Source organism: Malurus melanocephalus, unplaced genomic scaffold (assembly GCF_030028575.1).
Source record: "Malurus melanocephalus ecotype Western Australia unplaced genomic scaffold, MMel_1.1 scaffold_5, whole genome shotgun sequence".
Taxonomy (NCBI): domain Eukaryota; kingdom Metazoa; phylum Chordata; class Aves; order Passeriformes; family Maluridae; genus Malurus; species Malurus melanocephalus.
In genome coordinates this window covers 2,720,873-2,742,962 of record NW_026623237.1, presented here as the reverse complement: position 1 = coordinate 2,742,962, position 22,090 = coordinate 2,720,873, and the positions used below count along the sequence as shown (strand labels likewise).

Below are 22,090 nucleotides of genomic sequence, written 5' to 3'. Positions count from 1 at the left end.
GCTACTGAGGCACCCATGGGTGGTAATTACCAGCAAAGGCAGACTAGAGCAGCCTTTTGGATTTGCTGTTTTTTGTTGGAATCAAAAAGTCTTACTGAATTCCTGGACTGAGAGAAAAAAAGCCAAACCAACTCACCAAGCTCTTCAGAGTTTATCTGAGTGAGTTTTAATTTTGCATTTATAACCTGCAGTACTTTTAACTGCTTGAAATTTTAGAGCTGCTTTGCTCATCCACCTGTAGTGCTAGTGTACACCATACTTAGGAACACAGAGGATTCTATTCACTAGCTTTAGCTCAGCAGGGAAAGAACAAAATCTTAGGAGTTGCACTTTGTACGTACTACTCAAAAGCCTAAGTGACACACTCATGACTGGCAGCTTCTGTCAGCACTTTAGAGAATCAGTTCTTTTCTAGTAGTCTGAACAGAAGCTGTCACAGTTGTCCTTCTGAGAGTGCAGCTTCTAAAGCCCAAGGGTAGAATCCAGAATTATTTAAATATTAGGAYAAATAGCCTCTTCCCATGAATTAGACAGAAAATTTGGGGTGTCAAGTGTCCCTAAACCCCTAAATTCTGAGAACTAGTAGTAGTACTTTTTAGCTCCTGAAATGTTGATGATGGGTTAAAATTTTCTGAATTTTTTTTTAAACATCATGTTCTATGACTTAGGAATCTGCCAAAGGAGCATTGAGATGTAGATGGATTGTATTTTCTATTCATTATTCACAATAAATCTACTTGACTAAGTAAAAGTACTAGAAAATGATGTTTACATTCTGGCTGGTGAGAGAAACCAAGCCTATTTGTACTGCAGAAGATTTATTTTGAGCAAATTATGTAAATGCTTGACAAAAGTAAGGGAATCTTTTTGAGCTTCAGCCCAAATGCCAATTAAATGTCAAAACACATCTGCATTTGATATATTTTAATAGTATTTTTTGTTTCTGAATGAGCACACCTTAACATCGCTAGCTCATTCTTTCTTATTTTTGTCGGCTTCTTCTCAACAAACTTTTGACAAGTTGTTCTCCAAATCTTAGAGACAGCAGATAGTCTTGACTTTTCAAAATGTGATATAGCTTCATGAGTGATCACAGTGCATGGATATTGTCAGTTAAATGTGCAATAAAACGTAGTGGAAATTGAGAAGTGRTGACAGTGGTGTGTTGTCAGAACCTCCGTAGTGGAAACCATTGTCTTTAGTTTATGAGTCAATCAACTCAAGGTTGAACAAAGCAGCTTTTTCCCCTAAATATTCATATACATTAAAATAATTAACTTTATTTCTATATAGAAAATTGTGTCCATAAATGCAGCAATTTCAAGTACATTTCATTTGGAACACTAGGAAAACAAAATCATTTTGTATTTTTAACTTCGGTGTTTCTTTATCCATACTATATATTACGCAGTGTCAAAACTSTGCTTAAAAGTGATTCAGGTACCCAGTTTGCCAACTTGACTGTGCAATACTATGGACCAGAACTGAATCACAAGATTCCAATTTAACACTGGAAGTGCTGTGCCTGTAGTGCTTTTAAATCAAAGGAARAGCTAGCTTTTCTCTAGTAATCACTTTAGGCTTCAGAAGGAGCAGTCCCAAAACCRAATTGGTGGCTTAGTTATTGATTTTTACATGATAGTATTAAAAAAAGGAAAAATAAAAATGGGAATTTCAGGCTATTAACATTTGAAACAAAACTTGTCATTGAGCTGTAAAACCTGTGTAATCTGTCTGGTGAAGTAAAGACTGAAATAATCTCAGAACTAGAGCTTGTGCTTTTTATTGGTTTTTTACTTTTTCATAGCTGGAAGGGCACAATGTCTTCTCCAATCTGAGCTCCAGCGAATATGAGCAAGTGCTTGAGATCATCCGGAAAGCCATCATYGCCACAGACCTTGCCCTGTATTTTGGAAACAGAAAACAACTTGAAGAGCTGCATCAGACAGGAGCATTAAACCTTAAGAACCAAACTCACAGGTATAGCAGCAAACCAGTAATAGATKAGTCTAGAAAGAGATATTTTGTTTTTAAAAAAATCTCTGAATAGTAATTTTTTTAGATAAGGCATTTTTAAGACCATCAGTGTGTAAAATTCCACACATAAAAAAGTGTGTAAAAAAGCAATTTCCATTGCTTTATATTTGCGTTGACCCTTACATGGCTGATGACTCCTTTGTCTTAACTTAGGGGAAGTGTATTTTACCATTTATTGATTGATTATACTGTGTATTTGTGTATTTCCTCTGCTGTATTTGTCTGTTGGTACAGTTTTAATGACGGCTACCACACTGTATGCTTTTTCTTTTAATAGTGCTCTATGGAATAGGCATTATTAACAAAGATGCAGTTGTCCTTAAGGGCYGTCTTAATTTCTCCATTGGGTGAAAACACACAAATTTAATTTAAATTGCCGGTTTTCTTTATAAAACTTAGATTCACAAGCCATAGATTTGTGCTAGAAAATTGATTAAATAAGATTTTTTTGTGTGTGTGTGCCTCATTCTAATAATGATTGTAGTACTACTGATGTTGYTCAGTTACTGTGTGTGTGTTAGAGGATGGTCAATGAATTCTGGTTGCAAACAATGTAGGGAATTCAACATGGAGTGGAGTCTGTGCCGTGCCTTACAAATGAATCGTAAACAAATGAGGAAAAAGCAAGCTAGCTGGGAGAAAAATTGTAGTGTATATACATTGCTGCTGATTAAACTCAGGAAGGACAAATGAAAAATTTGCACAGTGATCGTTAATTCTTTATCAAACTTACAATTTAATGTTATTTTATTTTATTTTAGAGACAGAGTGATTGGCCTGATGATGACAGCTTGTGATTTGTGTTCTGTAACAAAGTTGTGGCCAGTGACCAGACTGACGGCCAATGATATATATGCGGAGTTCTGGGCTGAGGTATGTATGATTCTTTTGTTTACTCTCCTTATAAGTGGAAGCATCCAGAAAGGAAAAGCACACCTATAAGTATTTTTCAGTCAATATCTTGGTGTGTTTGTTTTAAAGAGAGTTCATTTGTGCATGTGTGTRTGTWTGTATTCTGAAGCTATTTAAAGAGCTGAGTTAGCTTTCTAATTTTCAGGCAGCGTTTTTTTCTCTCCATTCAAGAAAACGTAGAAAATATATCCTAACAAAGTGAACAAGCAACAGAACATAGAAGAAAATATGGGAGTTTTTTTGAGTCGCTAACTGCTTTTTTGTAGAAATGCTAAATACCAAACCAGCTTCCAGGTCAGCTGCCTTGAAACATAAAGCTGTAGTGTGAGTACAGAAAATGTTAAAGCAAATGTGGCAAGCATTAAAATTTTTCTGAGTCTTCTCTGTGAGCCAGCTCAACAATAATGTCTCAGAGAGAGCTGGGTTTTTAATACACTGAAAATTACTCGACAGTTGTAACTTTCAGTGTGCAGACTSAGATGTACTGAGCATTGAAACAAGGCATTGAGCTGTACGAAGATAATAACGTTCATAAATAAAGATGCAATTTCTCACATGTCTTGTGCTCAGCAGGAAATATCCTAATCGTTTAATTTTTTGAAGTGGAAAGTGCTCTGGGGATAAGGAATAAATTCTGAGGTTGTTTCATAGAGTTGAGTTTTACAGCTTTAGGAGATATGTTTTATTTTCAGAACTACTATTGCAAAAAATTACTACTAATTTTTTGAAGTGGAAAGTGCTCTGGGGATAAGGAATAAATTCTGAGGTTGTTTCATAGAGTTGAGTTTTACAGCTTTAGGAGATATGTTTTATTTTCAGAAAAGTGTTTCTCTTTTCTGTTGTGTGCCCTGTGGAAGCTTGCAGTATTCAGTGGGCTTATTTCTGTTTTATGGCGTAAAATAGAAATCAGGCTCATGGAGTTGATGTAGCATGCRTATAGTGTGGAGATGGTTATCCTGCCTGTTGCATGCTCATTATGAAATTCCAGATGTGTGCTTCTTGTGGGTGTATTTTGTATTCACATGTTCTTGTTCYCTTAATTATAAACAGCTCAGACTACAACCAAATATTTGAAAAATGCTGACTGTATTTTTCAAATACAGCTCAAAGGTCTAGTTCAGTACTCACTTTCTAAATGCCTGCACTGGAAAGTGAGTGCTCTGATGAGCAATGTAATGAAGGTATAATGTTGACGTGCCTTACTAATAACATACTCAACTATTTGTCTTATAAGTAAAAAGGCTTTTCAGTGCAAATCCTGTGAACTCAGGAAGGATCAAATTGATTTTCCATACACAAAAATAGCAAAGATGGAATTATGGACATAATTGTGCCTGTCCAGATGTTAACTTYTTTTGTAACCCAAGGACAAGTTAAGTGAAGTTGATCTTGATATATTGCCAATTCATGGAGCAAATGTAAATTAAACTTTTTTGTCAGCAATTAACTTTTTAATAAATATGTTATTGAATCCTCTTTTAAGAGGAAGTTAGTTGAAACATGGTAGAAGTTGAATATATTGTGATCCACTCAGGATGGCTGAGAGATCCAGCCACAAGTATAGAAAGATTAGATTGGGTTTCACTGCAGAAATTGTTACTTAGTTGGGGAAAAGGTTATCTCTAGAAATTTTGTATTTAACTAGATTGAATGGTTGTGTTACATAATTGTCATGGTTTAACCCCAGTCARCAGCCAGGCCACATGAAGCCTCTCACTCACTCCCAMACCAGCGGGACCAGGGAGAGAATCTGAAGGGTAAAAGCTGAAAAACTCGTGGGTTGAGATRAAGACAGTTTAATAGGAAAGCAAAAGCTGCACACACAAGTAAAATAAAASAAGGAACTCATTCACTGMTTCCCATGGGCAGGCRGGTGTTCTGCCTCCTCCGGGAGAGCAGAGCCCCATCACGTGCAATGGGGCTACTTGGAAGGACAAGCACCACAACTCTAAATGTCCTCCCCTTCCTCCTTCTTCCCCTCACTTTATATCCTGAGCATGATGTCATATAGTCTGGAATATCCCTCTGGTCAGTTTGGGTCGCCTGTCCTGGCTGTGTCTCCTCCCAACCTTCCATTCAACCCCAACTTCCTCRCCAGCACAGCCATACAGAAAGTAGAAAAGGCCTCGGTTCTGTGTAAGCCCTGCTCAGCAATACACATCTTTCTGTTATCAACCCCATGTTCAGCAAAAATCCAAAACATAGCCCCATACTAGCCACTGCAGAGAAAATTAACTCTACCTCAGTTGAAACCAGCATTATAAGTTACAAGTAGGATAGAATATTACAGTTCTAACAGTAGGATAGACTACTGCTTCTAAKAACTACTTGAGTTCGTAGTCTTAATATGTTGAATTATGTAATCAGAGTGGTTTTTATAATACTTTTTCTTTATGTAGTCATTAACTAAGACAATAGCTCCGGAAGAGTTTGCAGCAATTTTGGGGTATGTCAAAGTGATCTTTTTTATATTGAATGAAGTCCAGTTTAGCTAGTCTGCAGCCAAGTTCTGCCTTCATATCACTCAGCATGAAGCTTTCCCAGACTGCTACAATTCAAGCAACATAATATGTTGCTCATCAATTGTACGTAATTACAAGATCATATAAATACATCTGCTGTGATTTTTTTTCTTGCGAGATATGAGGCAATTGTAAAATCCTTTCTACAATTTTTTTTAAGAGACTTATAGTTGTACTGCAGGGATGATACAAACTTCTTGGGTTAAAATTTCAGCTTTWACTTTCAGATCATGATTGTAACTAGAAGGCTAGAAGCAGTGTTTTTATAACAGTGTTTGACAAGTATGTTTGCATACAAGAAAAGCTTTGTTTCTAGTGCATATGTTTCATCTAAATATAATATGTTTTTGCTGTGAAAGTCGTTGACCAATGGCATAGGCTTCCCTGAGATATTGTGGACTTTCCATCTTTGGAGATATTCAAAACCTGCCTGGACACAGCCCTGGATCACCTGCTCTAGCTGAGCCTGTGGGATGGATTGAGTTATCCCAACCCAAACCATTCTGTGATTCCTTTTTCTTTCAAGGTGAAAAGGTGAAAATAAATCTGAGATTTGTTCAGTTTTGGCATAATCAGTCAGAAGCTGGACAGCTTCCTCAAAGCTCTGAATTCAAGTGTTTCTTAGTCACTTAAAATTAAGTTAATCAAAATGCTTAAAATYATATGATGCTAAATGGTTTAGTGTTAAGGTTCTTATCATTGAGATTATGGAAGCTGCAGTCTTGGATCATTCAACTGCAGTACTTGAACCATATAGAAAAAAAAAAAATATTTACTGGGGGCACATGAAAGCAATATTTGCTTATAGGTCCTAAATAACAGTCCACTCTTTCTGGCTTGGAATGGCTGCAGACATTTTTTTTTTCCCTCAGCTGACAAAGAAGGCCTTTTTTTTAACAGTAAAATGCCTACCAGATACTAGATTCTATGACTTSAGAGTTTTTTTACTCCTTGGTGAAAGAGATACATGTGATATGAGAGAATAATATGGACATCAATTTTAAAAGAGCTTCCTGAATACAACTCTTGTTGGTTAATTGAACAGGATCATAGTTAATAGGTGATGTTGAGGCCAAATATGCAAGAGGGAATTGACCTCCAGAAGCTGTCATTTTTTTCTGACTCATGGTATTTTCAAGGCAGTCAAACAGAGAAAGGCTCTGCTCAGACCAGAATTATTTTTTATAATGCAAACTTCTCTTTGAGTAAAGGCAGCAAAATTCTCCCTTGGAAAAGTAGGTGGGCACTTGAAATGTGGCTTGATAAAATCTTATAAAGAAGATGTAAAAAATTGTCTTTTGGGGATAGTTTCCCTAACTATAGCAGAAACAGAACACAGACTGAGGGAACATCCCAAGCTTTCAGATAGCTAAACCTCTGCAAGCTGAATCTGACATTAAAGGGCACAGATAAGCAAATATTGTATGAGCAGTTATCCTGCGAAAACTCCCTAGCTGAAGTGTATTGGGTTTGTGTGGGATGGAATTAACTTTTCCCATAGCAGCCCTCACTTGTTGGCATTTGCTCTATTGGACATGGAGGAAGCTTCTGGCATCTTCTCACACCCCACTACCAAAACMTTGCCATGCAAACCCTATCCATAAATTCAGTCATTTGAAGGTCACTTTGGAATCTCAGACATGGGCAATAGCCAAAAACACTCATTGCTTTAGTTTCCTGTGGTCTTTGTAGCTGAGGAATGTAGCTGAGGAATAAGACTTGGAAAACTTAGTTTTGTTACAGAAAGAAGCAAGCTATTTACATATTTTTTAAGAAGTAATTTTTTCAAGGTCCAGCGTAGTGCTCAAAAACGTGTAGTGCTTTAGCTGCTCTGCTGGTAATAGGTGAATTTTAAGGCGTTTTCTCTTGTGTTTTACCTATATCTGTTCTTTGAATACACTTCATTTTTCCCAGTGTTCTTCTCATTAATCTAGAGGGATAACATACTTAAAGAAAGGAAGGCTGTTTTACAGGCAGCTTCTTCAAAGCAGCATGGTGAAAAAGACAAAATTATTGTAAAAGAGGGGCACACTGTAAATTCATCWGGCTTACTCAGCTTTTCTTTGGATGGGTGAGTTGTGTTCTACTGGTCATTGTATACTGTGTACAACACCAGTTGTGTTCTACTGCTGCTTTAAATAGATGATATTTTGAAAGATGAGACTAACTGAATAGAGCAGAATAGAATGATTTGGGTTTAGTCTTCCAGCTGCTTTTTATTATGGAGACACCCTTGGAAACAAGGAAAATATGTGTACATTGACTTACAGCATCTGCTATTTACATTCTCACTTAGGTGGATGTACAAAATGAGTCTCTCCTTAGGCATTTTTCTGAGATTGCCTCAGAGTGATACCACACATTATTTTAAATTCTGGATCTGGATTTTTAGATTGGCATAGAAAAGAAGATGGAAATTATTCAGGTCTCAATAATATTGTTTTTGTTTTCTAAATTGCTCYCTCTCTACTTTTCTCCAGGGTGATGAAATGAAGAAAACAGGTATTCAACCTATTCCTATGATGGACAGAGACAAAAAAGATGAAGTCCCTCAGGGTCAGGTATGAACTCTCTCAGTAAAATAGTACATGTTTATGCATAAAACATGTATGGAAAAAAGACATTTCATATATTAGTGAATATTGTATTTGAAACTGTGTTATTCAGACCACTGAATTTGATGTTCTTCATGCAAAGATGTTATTATTTTAGTAGCAGTGGAAAACTTGTTTAACTTTTTTACTTAAATGATGATGGGCTCTTTGCTGTCGTCACTGTTTCCTTTTTTGTACTCATAGCTCTAGCTAAGACCACAGTCACCTACAATTTTTACAAGTGTCAGTAACACTTTTTATCTTAGTAAGTGGTTGTTTCAGCCCTTGACTAACAGTTTTTGCTGTTTTATCCTGAGTATAAAATGAACTTTATCAGTTGTCCTTGGTTAAAATTTTCAGGTTTACATTTCAAAATATTTACAGTTTTAGACRAATAGTTCTTCATTAGTCCTTTGGWTAACTACAACTRCTGCTTTTTGATATTCTTAAAAAATTTAATGTGAAGATAAGCAATAAGGAGTATATTTCTAAGAGCTTTGATTGTCTAGTTTCCAAAATCTTTGGGTACTGATTTTTGTGTGCACAAGTGTGTGCAAATGCCTATTTTTTTTTATGCTTTCTCTAGGTAAAATGGTATTTTGTAAACATAAATTTAAAGGGAAAAAAGGTCTTTCAACTATCTTTTTCGTTAAACAAAAAAAAAGGTAGCTTGTCCTTTGATTATCTGAGTAATTGTTTCACAAAATCACTGTACATTAATTACTTAGTAAGCAAGACTGTGGAAATTTATACATTTTGGCACTTTAATCCATATCCCATACCATACTTTGGCATAAAAAAATCTTACCCTTTATTGTATTAGGAATTAGCARTTAATATACTAAATGTGTGTGTTTAGTATAAGCCTAAAAAGTGAATAAACATTTTTCTGCATTTGTTTTATTTTTCCACMCACTATTTTAATTACCTTGGAACATCACAAAATGTGCATGGTATTATAGTATGTAGTTATCTTAGCATTTATGAAAGAATTGTTAATGGGGTGAAAGATCAAAGAAATAAGCTTTATTCCTCTTTCAATTGTTCAAGCACTGTCTTCATCATGTTCTCCTTTATTTTGTGCTCTGTTTTATGCTTCRTAATAGAATAATAGTAAAATATTGAACTAAACAGGACATTAAAAGCCAACTTCTTTGGCAGCTAAAAGCCAATTATATAGTATAGTTGTAGTCACTGTACCTTGCAATGTTACAGCAAAACATGAGATTCAGGACATATGATTTTGCTAAAGCAACCCTTTCTATATTTATACAGAGAATGAAGATTTTAATAAATCATTATCCTCCATTTCCTTGAGCTCCAACAAAAATAATTAATGAGTAGATTTTGACTAAGGCATTAATACCTTTTGTAAATGATAATGATTTTGGGTTCACAGCTCAGAAAATGTATCTTACTTTTATTTAAAGTACACAGAGGACTTGATTACATAGCAGTATGGGATAAATCTTTGTATTGATGAAGACAAGAGCTCTTCTTCAATTTCTGAATAAGGATCAAAGTTTGGACTATTAAAAAGAGACATTGTCAAATGTTTTGGTGGCAGTACAATATATAGTATTTCACTATAAGGTGTTTAAAATTTCTGCCCAGGGAAAGGGATCATAGTGCACTATAGTAACTCTCTTGAGTCTGGGATAAGTGAGTGATGTTACAATGAATCTGAATGCAACCTKTCATCTTTTATATAAGTAACATTTTCTAAAAATTTCTTCATGTGCTGACAATTCAACTGTGACATCATAGGATCCTAAGACTGTATGAATCAAATATCATAAAAATGTGCTCATTTGGTGTTCTCTAAATATAATAATGGTAAAAATGTATTMTTGAACTGCGTACATGAGAAGCAACTGCAAAACAATTATTGATCACAAAGCATGCCATTCACAAATGTGCAAAGCCCCCAGCATTTTGGGTACATTGAGCTCTGCAATGCATACCCTGGAGGACATCAGAACAATCCAGAATCTGKCTGTATTTTGTGAATGCTGCACAGCCTTTCTTTTTTAAAAAATAAGATCACGACATGATTAATATTTTCAGTAATGTCATAATACTTCCCACTACTACTGACACCAAACAGATAGACATATCCTGAACAARTAAAATGAATCAAGTGAATAATAAAAGGTTCTGTAGAAAACCTTAGCCTAAGCAGCTGTATCAGTCATAAAAGAAAGGCATGTAAGCAGCTTGTAATTACCAGAGATTTCACTGTTGCTGCTTAAAGTATTTGGATATTGAAAGGAGATACAGTGAATAACTAATGTAAGTAGTAATTAAGTAAAGAGCTTTGAGCTAGCTRGCTGTTAGCTTCCAGTGTTGAAGTTTCACAACATTTAACTATTTTTTTTCRTTCTTGTTTCTCGTAGATTGGGTTCTACAATGCTGTAGCCATCCCATGTTACACCACCCTTGCACAGATCTTTCCTCCAACTGGGCCACTACTCCGAGCATGCAGGTGAGTCAACATGCACATATCGTAGCTTGGTCAAAGAAAAAGCAGAAATGCTTTGCAAGTTTGTCTGGAAATACCGACTTTTAATTTTAGAATTTACATGCAGATTAACAGGGATGCACATCTCACATTAATCTGTGCAGAAACACAGAGGTGATAATTTCTGTCTGGGGCTATCCACTGTAGCTCTACAGACACAGCTCATTAAAATGTGGCCAAAAGCATTTAGAGAGAAACAGTTCAGTGTTTTTGCATCCCTGTCTGTGCAGGTTCACTGCAATTTCCCTCTGTGTCCTTTTTACTTCAATGTGATTCTCACAAGAAGAATTGGCTAGTATTCTGTTTAATTTTTAAAAAGTGGATTTAGCATGTGGATTTATTTAATGTCAGATAATTTTTATTAAAAACCAGAAAAGGAAATATCTAGAAAACATTCAGTAGGTGGGGGCATAAGAGTAGTAGTGTTGGGGTGAGGGAGAGGCAAATGTAACTTTTTCCTATGACTCAGTTGGTATGGAGCTTGGATTTTTCTGGAAAAGACACAAGAATCCTTTACCTTTTGGCTGCTTCTATGCTTGAATGATGTTTGATTCCTTTGTAGGTACTTCTGTCCAATAATTATATCCTGGTCCTTAKCAATCTTTCCTGACTAAAATTCTGCTGAAACCAGTGTATGCTTCATGAAAATGTTCTTCTTTCAGATCAGTCCGTATTTTCYAAAAAAACCCAGTTGTTTTATAAAGTGCCAGCAATCTTTAGTCACATCAAGTAGGAAGAGTTCTGTTTTTCTATGCTCATACTAGTACTCTCATATTTTTTGTTCTGTTGTTGTCCCTAAATTCTATCTTACATTGAACTTTTCCTTTGTCCTGTATGGCAGAGCTACTTCCTCTGYCACTTTCCTCATCATGTGGACTAAATTATTTCTGTTAAGTAACAGACAAATGCCTTGCAATTAATGTAGTAGTTAGCAAAACAATTTCATTCACACACAAACACTCTTTCATATAGCCATGAGAAGTATGTGTAAGTCTGTGTCAGTGGTACAGAGGAAAACCTTATGAAAAGCAGGAACCTTCATTAACAGTCAGCTGCCCCTAAGGTACCTCTGCTGGACATGGCTGTACAACCTTTCGGTGGATATAGAAGGAATATTCAGGAGGATTCRAGACTTTATCTCTGTAGTTATTACATTAAGGGAGCTACAGCTGGAATTTTGTTCAGTGTCTCTGCTTTAGAAAGCAAACAAGAGAACAGAAAAATGAGCTGAAAGAATGTTTTGAGATCTTACTAGAGACGAAATAATATATTTCGTTTATCCAAGGAAATCATGCATCTCAAAATGGTTTGGGTTGGAAGGGACCTTAAACATCATGTAGTTCAGTCTTCCCTCCATGGGAATGGACATCTTCCACTAGAACAGGGCTCAGCACTCTGTCCAACTCAGCCTTGAGCACTTCCAAGTACGTGGCATCCATAGTTTCTCTGGGCAACTTGTTCCAGTGCCTCATCACCCTCAGAGCAAAGACTTAGTCAAAATCMAGTTGTTATTCCACTTAAGGGAAACTGGAGCTTAGAGAGGCCAGGGTGAGTGCTTAGGACTGCACAGCAACTTTTACAGTAGCAGCAATCTGAGAAGATACATATCTTTTGATTTCTGGCCACGTGGATATCCCWATGAGGCTTATTTGCAAAAGTGGCCTGTTTTACTTGGTGGCTCATCTTTTAGCACTCAGCTGAGGAGATTTAAAGTTGAATTGTGGATATCAAACACCATCTAAGTATGTGCTCTAGATAAAGGTTCTCACTAATTCTGAAGATCAAGCCAGAACATCTTTTCAAGTTTCTCTGTAGAARGTGTGATGTCTGAAGTAAAAGCAATCAGACTCCTGGCAGAGATTATATGAATTTTTTTCTCTAGAAATTATGTTTGTTGTTTGTAATTGAAAKTGTTATTATGGTTCTTCTAAAAGCTGTGCTGGCGCAGTCTTCACGTGGGTAGAGCTCTGTACAGACAACTTCCTGTCTTGCTGTTTTGTATCCTTTAATTTAGATTGTGCTGATATAATTGGAGCATAGATGTGTAGAGATGTTTCTGCAGAAATAAAGGGCTTGAAAATCCACACCCTGGCATAAAGTCTTCTGAGGAACAGTTTGATAGTTTAATCTCAGCCTTGAAATTACCCTCTGCTTTGACTTRGAGGAGRAGGARGAGGAAGTTTCAGGGTTGAGACYTGGASATGGAGAATAGGAAATCAGAACACAGCTCTGTGTTCACAGCTTCTAACTTCAGCTCCCCAGTTAGAAAAAAATTGATGTTATTGCAGGGTCTAGAATACTCCAGAGTGTTTCAAATGGCTGATTTTGCACTACACTTTTTTTTTTCCTTTATTTTTGATGGATAACTGTTATTTGGTGTGATCAGAGGAATACAGCCTCATTCTTATTTGGTATTTCCTCACTTGCTGACTGAACCAATTTTGATATCACCCCTTCACCAGCAGTGCTCGTTCTTGGAACACAATATTTAAGCTACTGTGTCCTTGACTTCTTTGAAACTCAGACACTGGCTGCAAATAATAGCAGCAAAAGCAGCCAAGGCAGCATGTCAGCATCACAGTTTTTATTTTTAGAGCCTCTGGGCATTTATTCCAGACACTAGGAGCCAGGGCTTCATTGGGACCTCAAAGGCAAATGAATCGTATTCTCTATACCTTASAAAAAATAAAATTAAATATCTGACRTTGAGTTCCCTAAGGTRAGGTAGCAGCTAACAGTCTAGAAGGCTTTCTTGTCTGGTAATTCATTGCACATTTTTTAATGCTTTCTTGTAATTCTGTGTAGATCAAAACTATTAGCCACCTGTGTTACAGTGTTCAGAATCAGAATAAATCCTATGTAAGTTTCGTAGCTGGTTGGCCTACCAAGCTATACATATTTGGTAGTGTATTTATTTGGAGGATGAAGTGATTTTTTTCCCTTTATTTCAGAACAAATAATTTAAAACAATTTTCCTTGTACTTTTGGGTCTCTCAATTCTTGCTGAAATTTATGTAATTTAAATATATTTTGGCTGCAATTTCCATTACTTTTCCAGTTTCAAGAATGASACTTAGAAAGTGATTGTTCATTTTTTCTGATCCTTAGTGCCTGATTGTATTAGCTGAGGTTCAATGCTATACTAATGCTTCATCACTTTCAGCTGTCCTGGAGCACTGGCAGAGCAGTTTTCCTGCAAAAAATGGTGTAGGTGTAACCCTAGAGGGCACCAATTTTCTTTGGTAGGCTCCATCAGATAGATCCTGCCTTCCACCGTTCCCAGAAAATGCAACATTTTCTCTTCTTAGCTGTACACTGTGCTTTCAGATCAATATTTGCTGTTTTAGAAAATGTTTTGGCAAAGCTGTGACAAAAATCAGAAGAGCTCTGCCACATAAATTCCAATGTAATATCATGGTATGACACATATCATAGGGGACCTTTTAGTGCTTGTGTTTGTTTACTGAAGGCTTCTAAGAACTGTTCTTTTAGTAACCAGGGATCTGACAGGATGAAAATGAAACAGTTGGGTTTTCTGTCTTTCTTTTTGTGTTTGAAGACTGAATGCTGAGATTTGGTCATAGGTTTCAAGTATGATTCACTATTACCTTTTATCCACATAGCCTTCCCAGTCACTGGGGTGCTACTGGTGTACAGCAAGTAAGACTATGAGTTTGCACCCACTTCAGATCAATAGAACATTAGCAGCTTAATTKCTCATTATTGAATGGCTTATGAACCAATTTTTGAATTTAGGGGTTGGCCAGGCTGTGAGATGCTAAAAGAAATTTATGTCTCAAGGAAGGGCACCCTTTAAATGTCATAGATTGATAATGTTATTACCACAACGGAAAACTGATACTGTGATCTTGGCATGCATCATTTTGTATGCTKTCAGGCAATTCATTTGCAGGAGCTTCAGAAAGCTTAATGTCCTCCAACATGGTTTCCAACTGAGGAAATTTTCCTGGCAAAAGTCCTGATCTCTCTGCTGGTTTTGAAAGGGGCTGAAGGAATATCTGTTGCGATAAAATCCCAGAGGCCCAAAGTGTGAAGGGCTGCTTGTCTCCAGAGTGCTGTTTCAGAGTCTCTGCAGTCATGCCTGTCTTGGATCATAGCTGGGCTTTCCTGAAGCCGTGAGGGCTACACATTTGTCATGGAAGCAGGTGGTAAAGCCTCTAGCTTCAGGGCTTGCTTTGGGTGAGGAAGGTGGGCTGTGGGCCCACTAGAGTTAACTAGAGTTAACATGGATATGAGTCAGACAGAATTACAAAATGGGATAGAACTGAAATTGAAATTGAAGTCTGAAATAATGTATAGATGATGAAACCTGATAACACACAGGTACTAATATAAATATGCATAAATATCACTCTCAAAGTATAGTACAGTGGACATCATTGTGAGGAAGAAATTAATCCCAAGTAAACTTATGAACAGTATTTTACCTTTGATCTTTTTGCATCTCCAGGGACAATCTCAACCAATGGGAGAAAGTAACAAGAGGTGAGGAAGCCTCTATATGGATTTCTTCTCAATCCCTTGCTCCTGGGACTTCAGATTCTCTTCCTGTGAAGATTGATGACTGAACAGCAACAACAGATTGCTTTAACCTGAAAAGCACCCCTTGTTGTTTTGGGGATTTTTTTTTTTTTTTTKKTTTWATTTTGTTTTGTTTCATTTTTATTTGGAGGAAAAAAAAAGAAAGAGGAAAGCTACAAAATGTTAACTAAGAAGCAGACCTGCCTAGGAAGGTAACACCCATGGAGTTACCTCAGATGAGTGATTCTGGCAGCCAATCTCCTGACCTACACCAGTGACACACTATAAACAGAGGGAAAATGACAACCCAGATGTTTTGGAGTCAGCTATCAAAAGAGAACTTACAACTTGTGAATATAAAAGACTGGCCTTATCTCATGGGCTACATTGCTGAGGCCTTAATTTAAAACTGATGGGGGGGTGGGGGGAGGAATCTCATGGGGTACTTCTAAATTGTATCTTTCTAGTAAGGGTTTCAATGGTACTTTTATTATACCGTACTGTGGCTGRCTTTAACACCAGTGTCACTTGGGAGTTCTTGGCTATAAATAGAACAATATACCCATTGCTATTGTGAATGTTTATGTGTGATCTACTTGTAATCAGTTTGAACTCCAGCAGAATCCTTGGAGACTATAATTTATGCTTAGGTTACAGTGAATTCTCTTGCTGCAAACTAAAGGAAAACATTCAGGTTAAAGTTTTAAAGTACTTCATTAAACATCATGATGCAAATTGTCTGTCACTCACAAGGGAAATGTTGATAGAACTAGTGATGGTGCTTTGTTCTTTAGGATGTTTTTTAAACCTAGGCAACTCCTCCCTTAAAACACTGGAAATACCGGGTAATTGTCTCTGATATGAGAGGGAGTTTCAGGTTGGAGTTTTTGTATCCATAGTGACAGAAATAGCAGGTTAAAATCTAAATGTGACAGCAAAGATTTCCTTGCCTAGCTCACAATTAACTAAAGTCACCATTTTTATTTCTACCTACTGAGCTGTATTTTAAAAGGTATTAGAGACATACCTGAAGTATGCTATCTGCTGGGAACAAAAGCCTTGTCAGAAAAGTCAGGTCTGRTAAGAGAGATTGTGGTACCATCACAATAAATCAAAAATGTGTTTGTATTGACTAGCTTTTGTGTTGCACAGTAACACTGCATGTCTTCTACTGCTTTTTTCCCCCATCACAAGATGAGTGAAATTAGGAAACTTCTCCATCTGTCTGTTTTTTCCCCTAGTTAGTGAAATTTCCAGATTTAGAAATGCCTTTCTTAGTGAAAGAATAGCTGACTGAAGAGAAGTACTCTAAAATGGTGTGTTTACAGTTCTGTGCTGACTTAGGCCTCAGCCTTATAAACTTGTGCACAGATTTACATGTAATGCCACTCTTTTAAATTTAGTGCAATTGTACAGAGTATGTTTTAACGACACTTAATTTGCCTTTGTCTTTCTCTTAAAAATAATGAGATAAAACTCTTCATAGTGATCCACATGGTAGGTGAAAACACAGTCTTTGCATACCTTTCACATACAGCCTATGCTGCATTATGTGCTTTTTCACTGAAATGCACTCTTGTAGAGGTTCCTYGATAACATGGCCATTGTGTAATTGCAACAAGTAACGGTAGTGACCTAAAGACAGAACACAGGTTCTCCTTTCCATCTCATGTCTTTTGGGCTGTATCGCTCTAATAGGCATGCCAGCTTTTGGGTTTCATGTGAACAACTTGGCCTCTTGAGTTTTGCCTTCTGTTATGGTCGAGCACATGCCAGTGTCTGTATATGTGTATAGTGTGTGATCTGTAGTCGCATCATGTATAAATGCACCTGAGCCTTTGCTGTACATAGAGATCCCACAGGCTGAGAATTCAATATGAACTTATCTTATTTGTATGATGCATGTTACCTAGCAACAAACCCATAATTTTTTTTTTTCAGTTTGCCTTCTCAATTCTAAGTGCAGAAATTCATTGTTAATCACAGCAAACTGGTTTGGAATTGAAAGAAAAAAACCTAAAAACAAACCAAACAAAACAAGCAAAAAAAAAACCCAACATGGCAGAAAACAATTGCATCAAAGTAGAATGAGTAGTATCTTATGCTGTGTCTTCTACTTTCCTCTTTAGCCATTCTGTTTCAGCTAAATAATGCAGATGCAGCCTTTCATCCACTAAGTATTTGAGACAGAATCCAGTTTCTAATTTACARGGAAATTATCTAAATATATCATGACTAGAAAAATACTCTTTGAAATTCGGATAYCCCAAGAACTGGATGGAATATTTTCCTTTGTGGGTTAAGTATATTTGCTCAAGCATATTAGCTTTAAATATGCTTCCTTTTATTTTCCCCCKTTTTTTTTCCTCTCCATTTAAAAATGCTGATCCTAAAAACATTGCTGAAGTTCCTTATCACACTATGTGTGTATGGAAAGCTTTTTATTCATCTTTTACTCTCTGACAGTAAAGATAACTTCACTAGTTCTGTTTCTTACCATTAAAAATATTTGGCAGTATGACATAAGATTTTACGTTTTGAAGTTTATGAGTACTGRTAGCATGTTTTTCCCTGGCTAATTTGTTCAATTGGCAATAAGTTGTTCTATTAATGTCTCAAGTGAATCAGCTACTGTTTCTAAGAACTATCCAAACTACTTAAAATATATGTTTACTATAGTATAATGTCAATTAGAATTTTAAAAATTTGGCTTCAGTGGCTGYGGTTTGGATTGATTTCCCAGTGTGTAAAAGGAGAAAGGTCACGACAAAATTTGTTAGCACCTAGAYCAACAAAAATAGTCATGACAAGCTGTATTTTTTAAGCAAATATAGTCTGTCTTAGCCTTTATGGACTACAGATTCATGCGTGTAAATGTTTTGTAGGAAAAAGACTTGTGCYTGGACTTTCAAAGTCAAACAAGCCAAAAAGTAGACCTTTGGAGCTGCATTTGAATTTCATGGCTCAAAGACATGTTGAGATTTAATTGTTCAATGTTCTGGACTCAAACTCACTGTCAATGAGTAAGATTTGTAAGATATCGACTCCTTAAGTTAAAAAGCCATTCCTCCTTGCATTTTATCCTACCAAAACTGATCTTGCCCAAAAGAATATGTAAAAAGCTTAACAGATCTTTCTTTTCCTAGAGGTGWTAGATTTTATGTTCCTCAAATTGCTTTTTTCTTGTCAATAATTCCAGCTGCATTTCCCTCCTAAGTCTAGTAAAGGTAAAAGAACTGTTTGAAGTTATAACTGAGCATTTCTGATGTATTATGAAATGGTGCCTGAAAGGTATGCACTAAGTGAGAAAATAGTTGACATAGCATGGCACTCATCTGAATTGTTGCATATTTTATTGCAGCATGACAAATCCCATTGTTGCAATTAATATATGAATTTTGCATAGTTGTGCAACGTTCTACTTGAATGGTTCAGCCCATGGCAGTAATTTTTTTTTTCCTATAAGTGACCATTGGAGAAATGAAGTATGGTTTTTTTAGCTGGAGTATATGATCAAACATATTAAATTGGAGGGGACATGCAGAGTGGAATTAATYTTTTTATGTGGCACAGATTCTTTCCTGTGTTTAAACTTAGAACAGTGTGATCAGTTTGCTGTGACTGCACTTAGAGCAGTTTARTGTTAAAATTGTAGGAGTAGCAAAAAGCACTATTCTTGTTAAAAAATAGAGATTGTTCGATGCTCAAATCAATCATGACCCTCTTGAAATAATGCATTTGCCTCAAACACTGTGATATAGGACCAATTCTGTGAAGTGGAACAATTAATTTATTCATTCTAAACACAGAAAAGGCTTTCTGCACACCACTACAAGGAAGTTCATGTTCAAACTTTAGGTTCTAAATCCCAATCTAGCAAAGGCACATCATAATTTTTGTTGGCTTTCTGACCAAAAACTGTGCTCGATTGTAATACGGGTGTATACTCTGTCAAAAAAACCTAAAATAACGGACTGCTTTCTAGGGTAGATCAAACTGATTTGTAGAGTAGTTTCATAAATATTCCAAATTCAGGTTGGGCTGTTATGTGAAGAAGAAAGAACTTCAAGGTAACAACATTCAACTTTACTACATTTAGTGAGCTGAAAATTTTGTTTTATATATATATATATTTACACACACATATATATATATATGATACATATAAACTATCTTTGTAAAAAAATATGCAAGTGCAATAATTTAAAGAGGTCTTAACTTTGCATTTATAAATTATAAATACTGTACATGGTGTGTAATTTTTTTCATGTATTCATTTGCAGTCTTTGTATTTAAAAAACAAACCTAAACCTTTACTATTACGTTTGTACAATAGAACAGTAAGCATTTATTATGATATAGTTAAGTTGTAAATAAATTCACAAACCAAACAGCCAGTACATATGCATATATGGGTGTCCTACTGTGAAACCTGTTTTTGCTTTTACTGCTGGCTTTAGCACAGCAAGACTACTTCTGTGGATATGTAATTATACATATAAATATATGTATGATACATAAAATCTATTTAGAAATGTTCATAATTTTAATGGATATATCTATACATATACTTTGGTGTGAATATTACTGAATACAGAGTTTTTTAATATTATTTTTCATGTTTATTTTTGCTATTATTGGGAGTGCAAGTGAGGGATGGAAATGTGTGTACATATATATGTGTTTATACCACAAGTAAATGGCAGCACAAAGTGATTCAAAACACCATGGAGTCTTTTGAATAGGTAGTGCTTGTTGTTCCCTGTATTTGCAGTTTACTGCTTTTGGTATGTTTTCCCAACATTAGATTTTTTTCTTCTATAAGTTTTATCACCTATTGCAGGTTCRCATTGTCACAAACTGCAAAGGAATCTCCTCTTCTGCTTGCCCTCCTGCTGCCAGAGAGCTTACTTTGCTTTTGACGGATAACTTCCACTCAGATCTTTGCTTTGCCACTGTCTAATGTCAGTGCAGCTGATACAGAACAATTTTGGCAATTATAGAGATACTCAGATGCTGAATTGGAAAAAAAATCCTGTACCCAAATCCCGTGTAAGGTCTAGTCCAAATCAATATAGGGCTTTAACAGCTGCCAGTGCCCTGAAAATACAAGGTAGGTTCAGAGGACCGTAAAGCAAAATTCTGAACAACACATTAAAAATGAAATTTTAAAATAGCTGGAGAAAAAAAAAARGAGGGAAAAATAATCCCTSTATTTCTCTTCCACCTAATGTATAGTCTTGTGACCAGCCCTTCCATAAAGCTCTTTTTGCTGCAAGGGCCAACTYWTGTGGTGAGAGAAAAACTGCACTGACATTTAATGCAATTTTAGGGTTTGATCATTAAATATAAAACTTTTTGAATTATTTTGAGGGAAAGGCAATAGAAGATGAATGTTTCTGTAAATATGATTAATTTGGTACTTTCCACCTCTTTCAGTATCTGACAAGGATCTATAGGTTGAGGTCAGTTAATGACCTTCTGGACAAAATTTTAAAATTGGTGGCAGTCAGTCACATGCCTTTTCATATTTTTTTGGTTGTTGTGCAGACTTAGATTTTGTAGCCCAGCATGGTGCKTTGCCATTGACGGTCACTGTCCATTTGGTGTGTTTTCCATAACATTTTTAGCCCTTTGACATTAAAAAACATCAGAAACTTACAAACATCAACCCTGGTTATATTCCCTTGCAGATAACTTAAAATGCTTTAAATTTATCTTTTCTGTTAAGTTCATTGATGTTAAGCACATTGATGTTTGTGGAGGAAATGAGTATTGTTGGTTTTGAGGAACTTTGAATTGGTCTTATTTGAAAGTATAAAAATGTTCTGGGACAGAAATACCAGTGGCTTTCACATGCTCAGCAAATGTTGGGAGTACTTTGTTGCACTTTTTTTTGCTGAAGACAGTTGCTAAGGAGAAATTCCCCTTCCTCAGGTTAAGGAGAAAAGTTTTTTGCAGTGTTTCAGTAGTGCTCTGAAAGAGCAACCTCTACCATGCAAACGGCTTAAAAAGTTAAGATCTTTGTCTCTGGGTCAAGAATGAGTTACAGAGAAATGCATCAGAAGGTAGCTTGTGTGCGCATTATACCTGCTGTTTAAAAGTCTAAAAGAAAGAACAAATTTGAGACTCATGAAATATGAAAATAATTAATTAGAGCAGGTAAAGTGTGGGTTTGTTTGTTTGTTTGTTTGTTTTTTGTAACATTGCTGGCAGGACTAAATAATTTTTGCCGTATGATCTGTTAACATGCAGTTAGCATTAATAATTTTTCTGTTTTACAGCATTGTAAATCCTGTGAATACAGGTGAGATTATTTATAATGTTATTTCTGTTCCTTCRTCTGTATTTCTGCTGCTTTTAGAGGCAACGTCAATTGTTAATACACACTACTTAATAAGCACATTGGAAATTAAAGAAATACGAGTTATGAAATTAAAAAAAAACAAACAAAACCAAACCAAAAGCAAATAAAAGAAGAAAATAAATGACCAGAAACCTTTTGGAGGCATCTAAGAGAGTAAGTATGTCAGAAGCCTCTGAGAATTTTACCATCAATGTAAGTAGCAGTAGGGAATGTGGTACAGTGATGAACATGGATAGTTTTGATAAACAAGTTCATCATAAAGAGCAAAAGTAGTACAATAGCTAGTGTTGATTTCCAGCTAGAGAAGTCCAAGTTGTTTTCTGCTGCTGTCTTGTGGAAAGAAAAGCATATTCAATAACAGGAGCATATTCGATATATCTTGAGACAAAAAAAAAAAGCCTCCTTGCTAAAAAAATGTAATTTTTCATATGAGTAGTGTGGGAAAAAGGCCAACAACTTGTGCTTTTCTTGTTAACTTGAAAATGTACTGATGTGGAAAAAGAAGAATATTTAGAGTGCATTTAGCAAGACAATGGACATCTGTTACAATGCTAGTGATGGACTTGAAGGAACAAAATTGTGCTGTGGCAGATTT

The 22,090-nt window shown here is 35.9% G+C and overlaps 1 protein-coding gene across 1 annotated transcript in view; it reads left to right on the top strand.

The window, feature by feature from the left end:
- PDE10A (phosphodiesterase 10A) overlaps window positions 1-15,243 on the top strand; it is a 166,435-nt gene extending 151,192 nt beyond the window's left edge. The window contains exons 18-22 of the mRNA XM_057370497.1: window positions 1,808-1,980; window positions 2,799-2,910; window positions 7,952-8,032; window positions 10,462-10,550; window positions 15,058-15,243. Of these exons, the coding sequence (XP_057226480.1) occupies window positions 1,808-1,980; window positions 2,799-2,910; window positions 7,952-8,032; window positions 10,462-10,550; window positions 15,058-15,175 (573 nt within the window). The 3' untranslated portion in view covers window positions 15,176-15,243. The remainder of the gene's footprint in view (window positions 1-1,807; window positions 1,981-2,798; window positions 2,911-7,951; window positions 8,033-10,461; window positions 10,551-15,057) is intronic.
- Window positions 15,244-22,090: the final 6,847 nt, after the last annotated feature.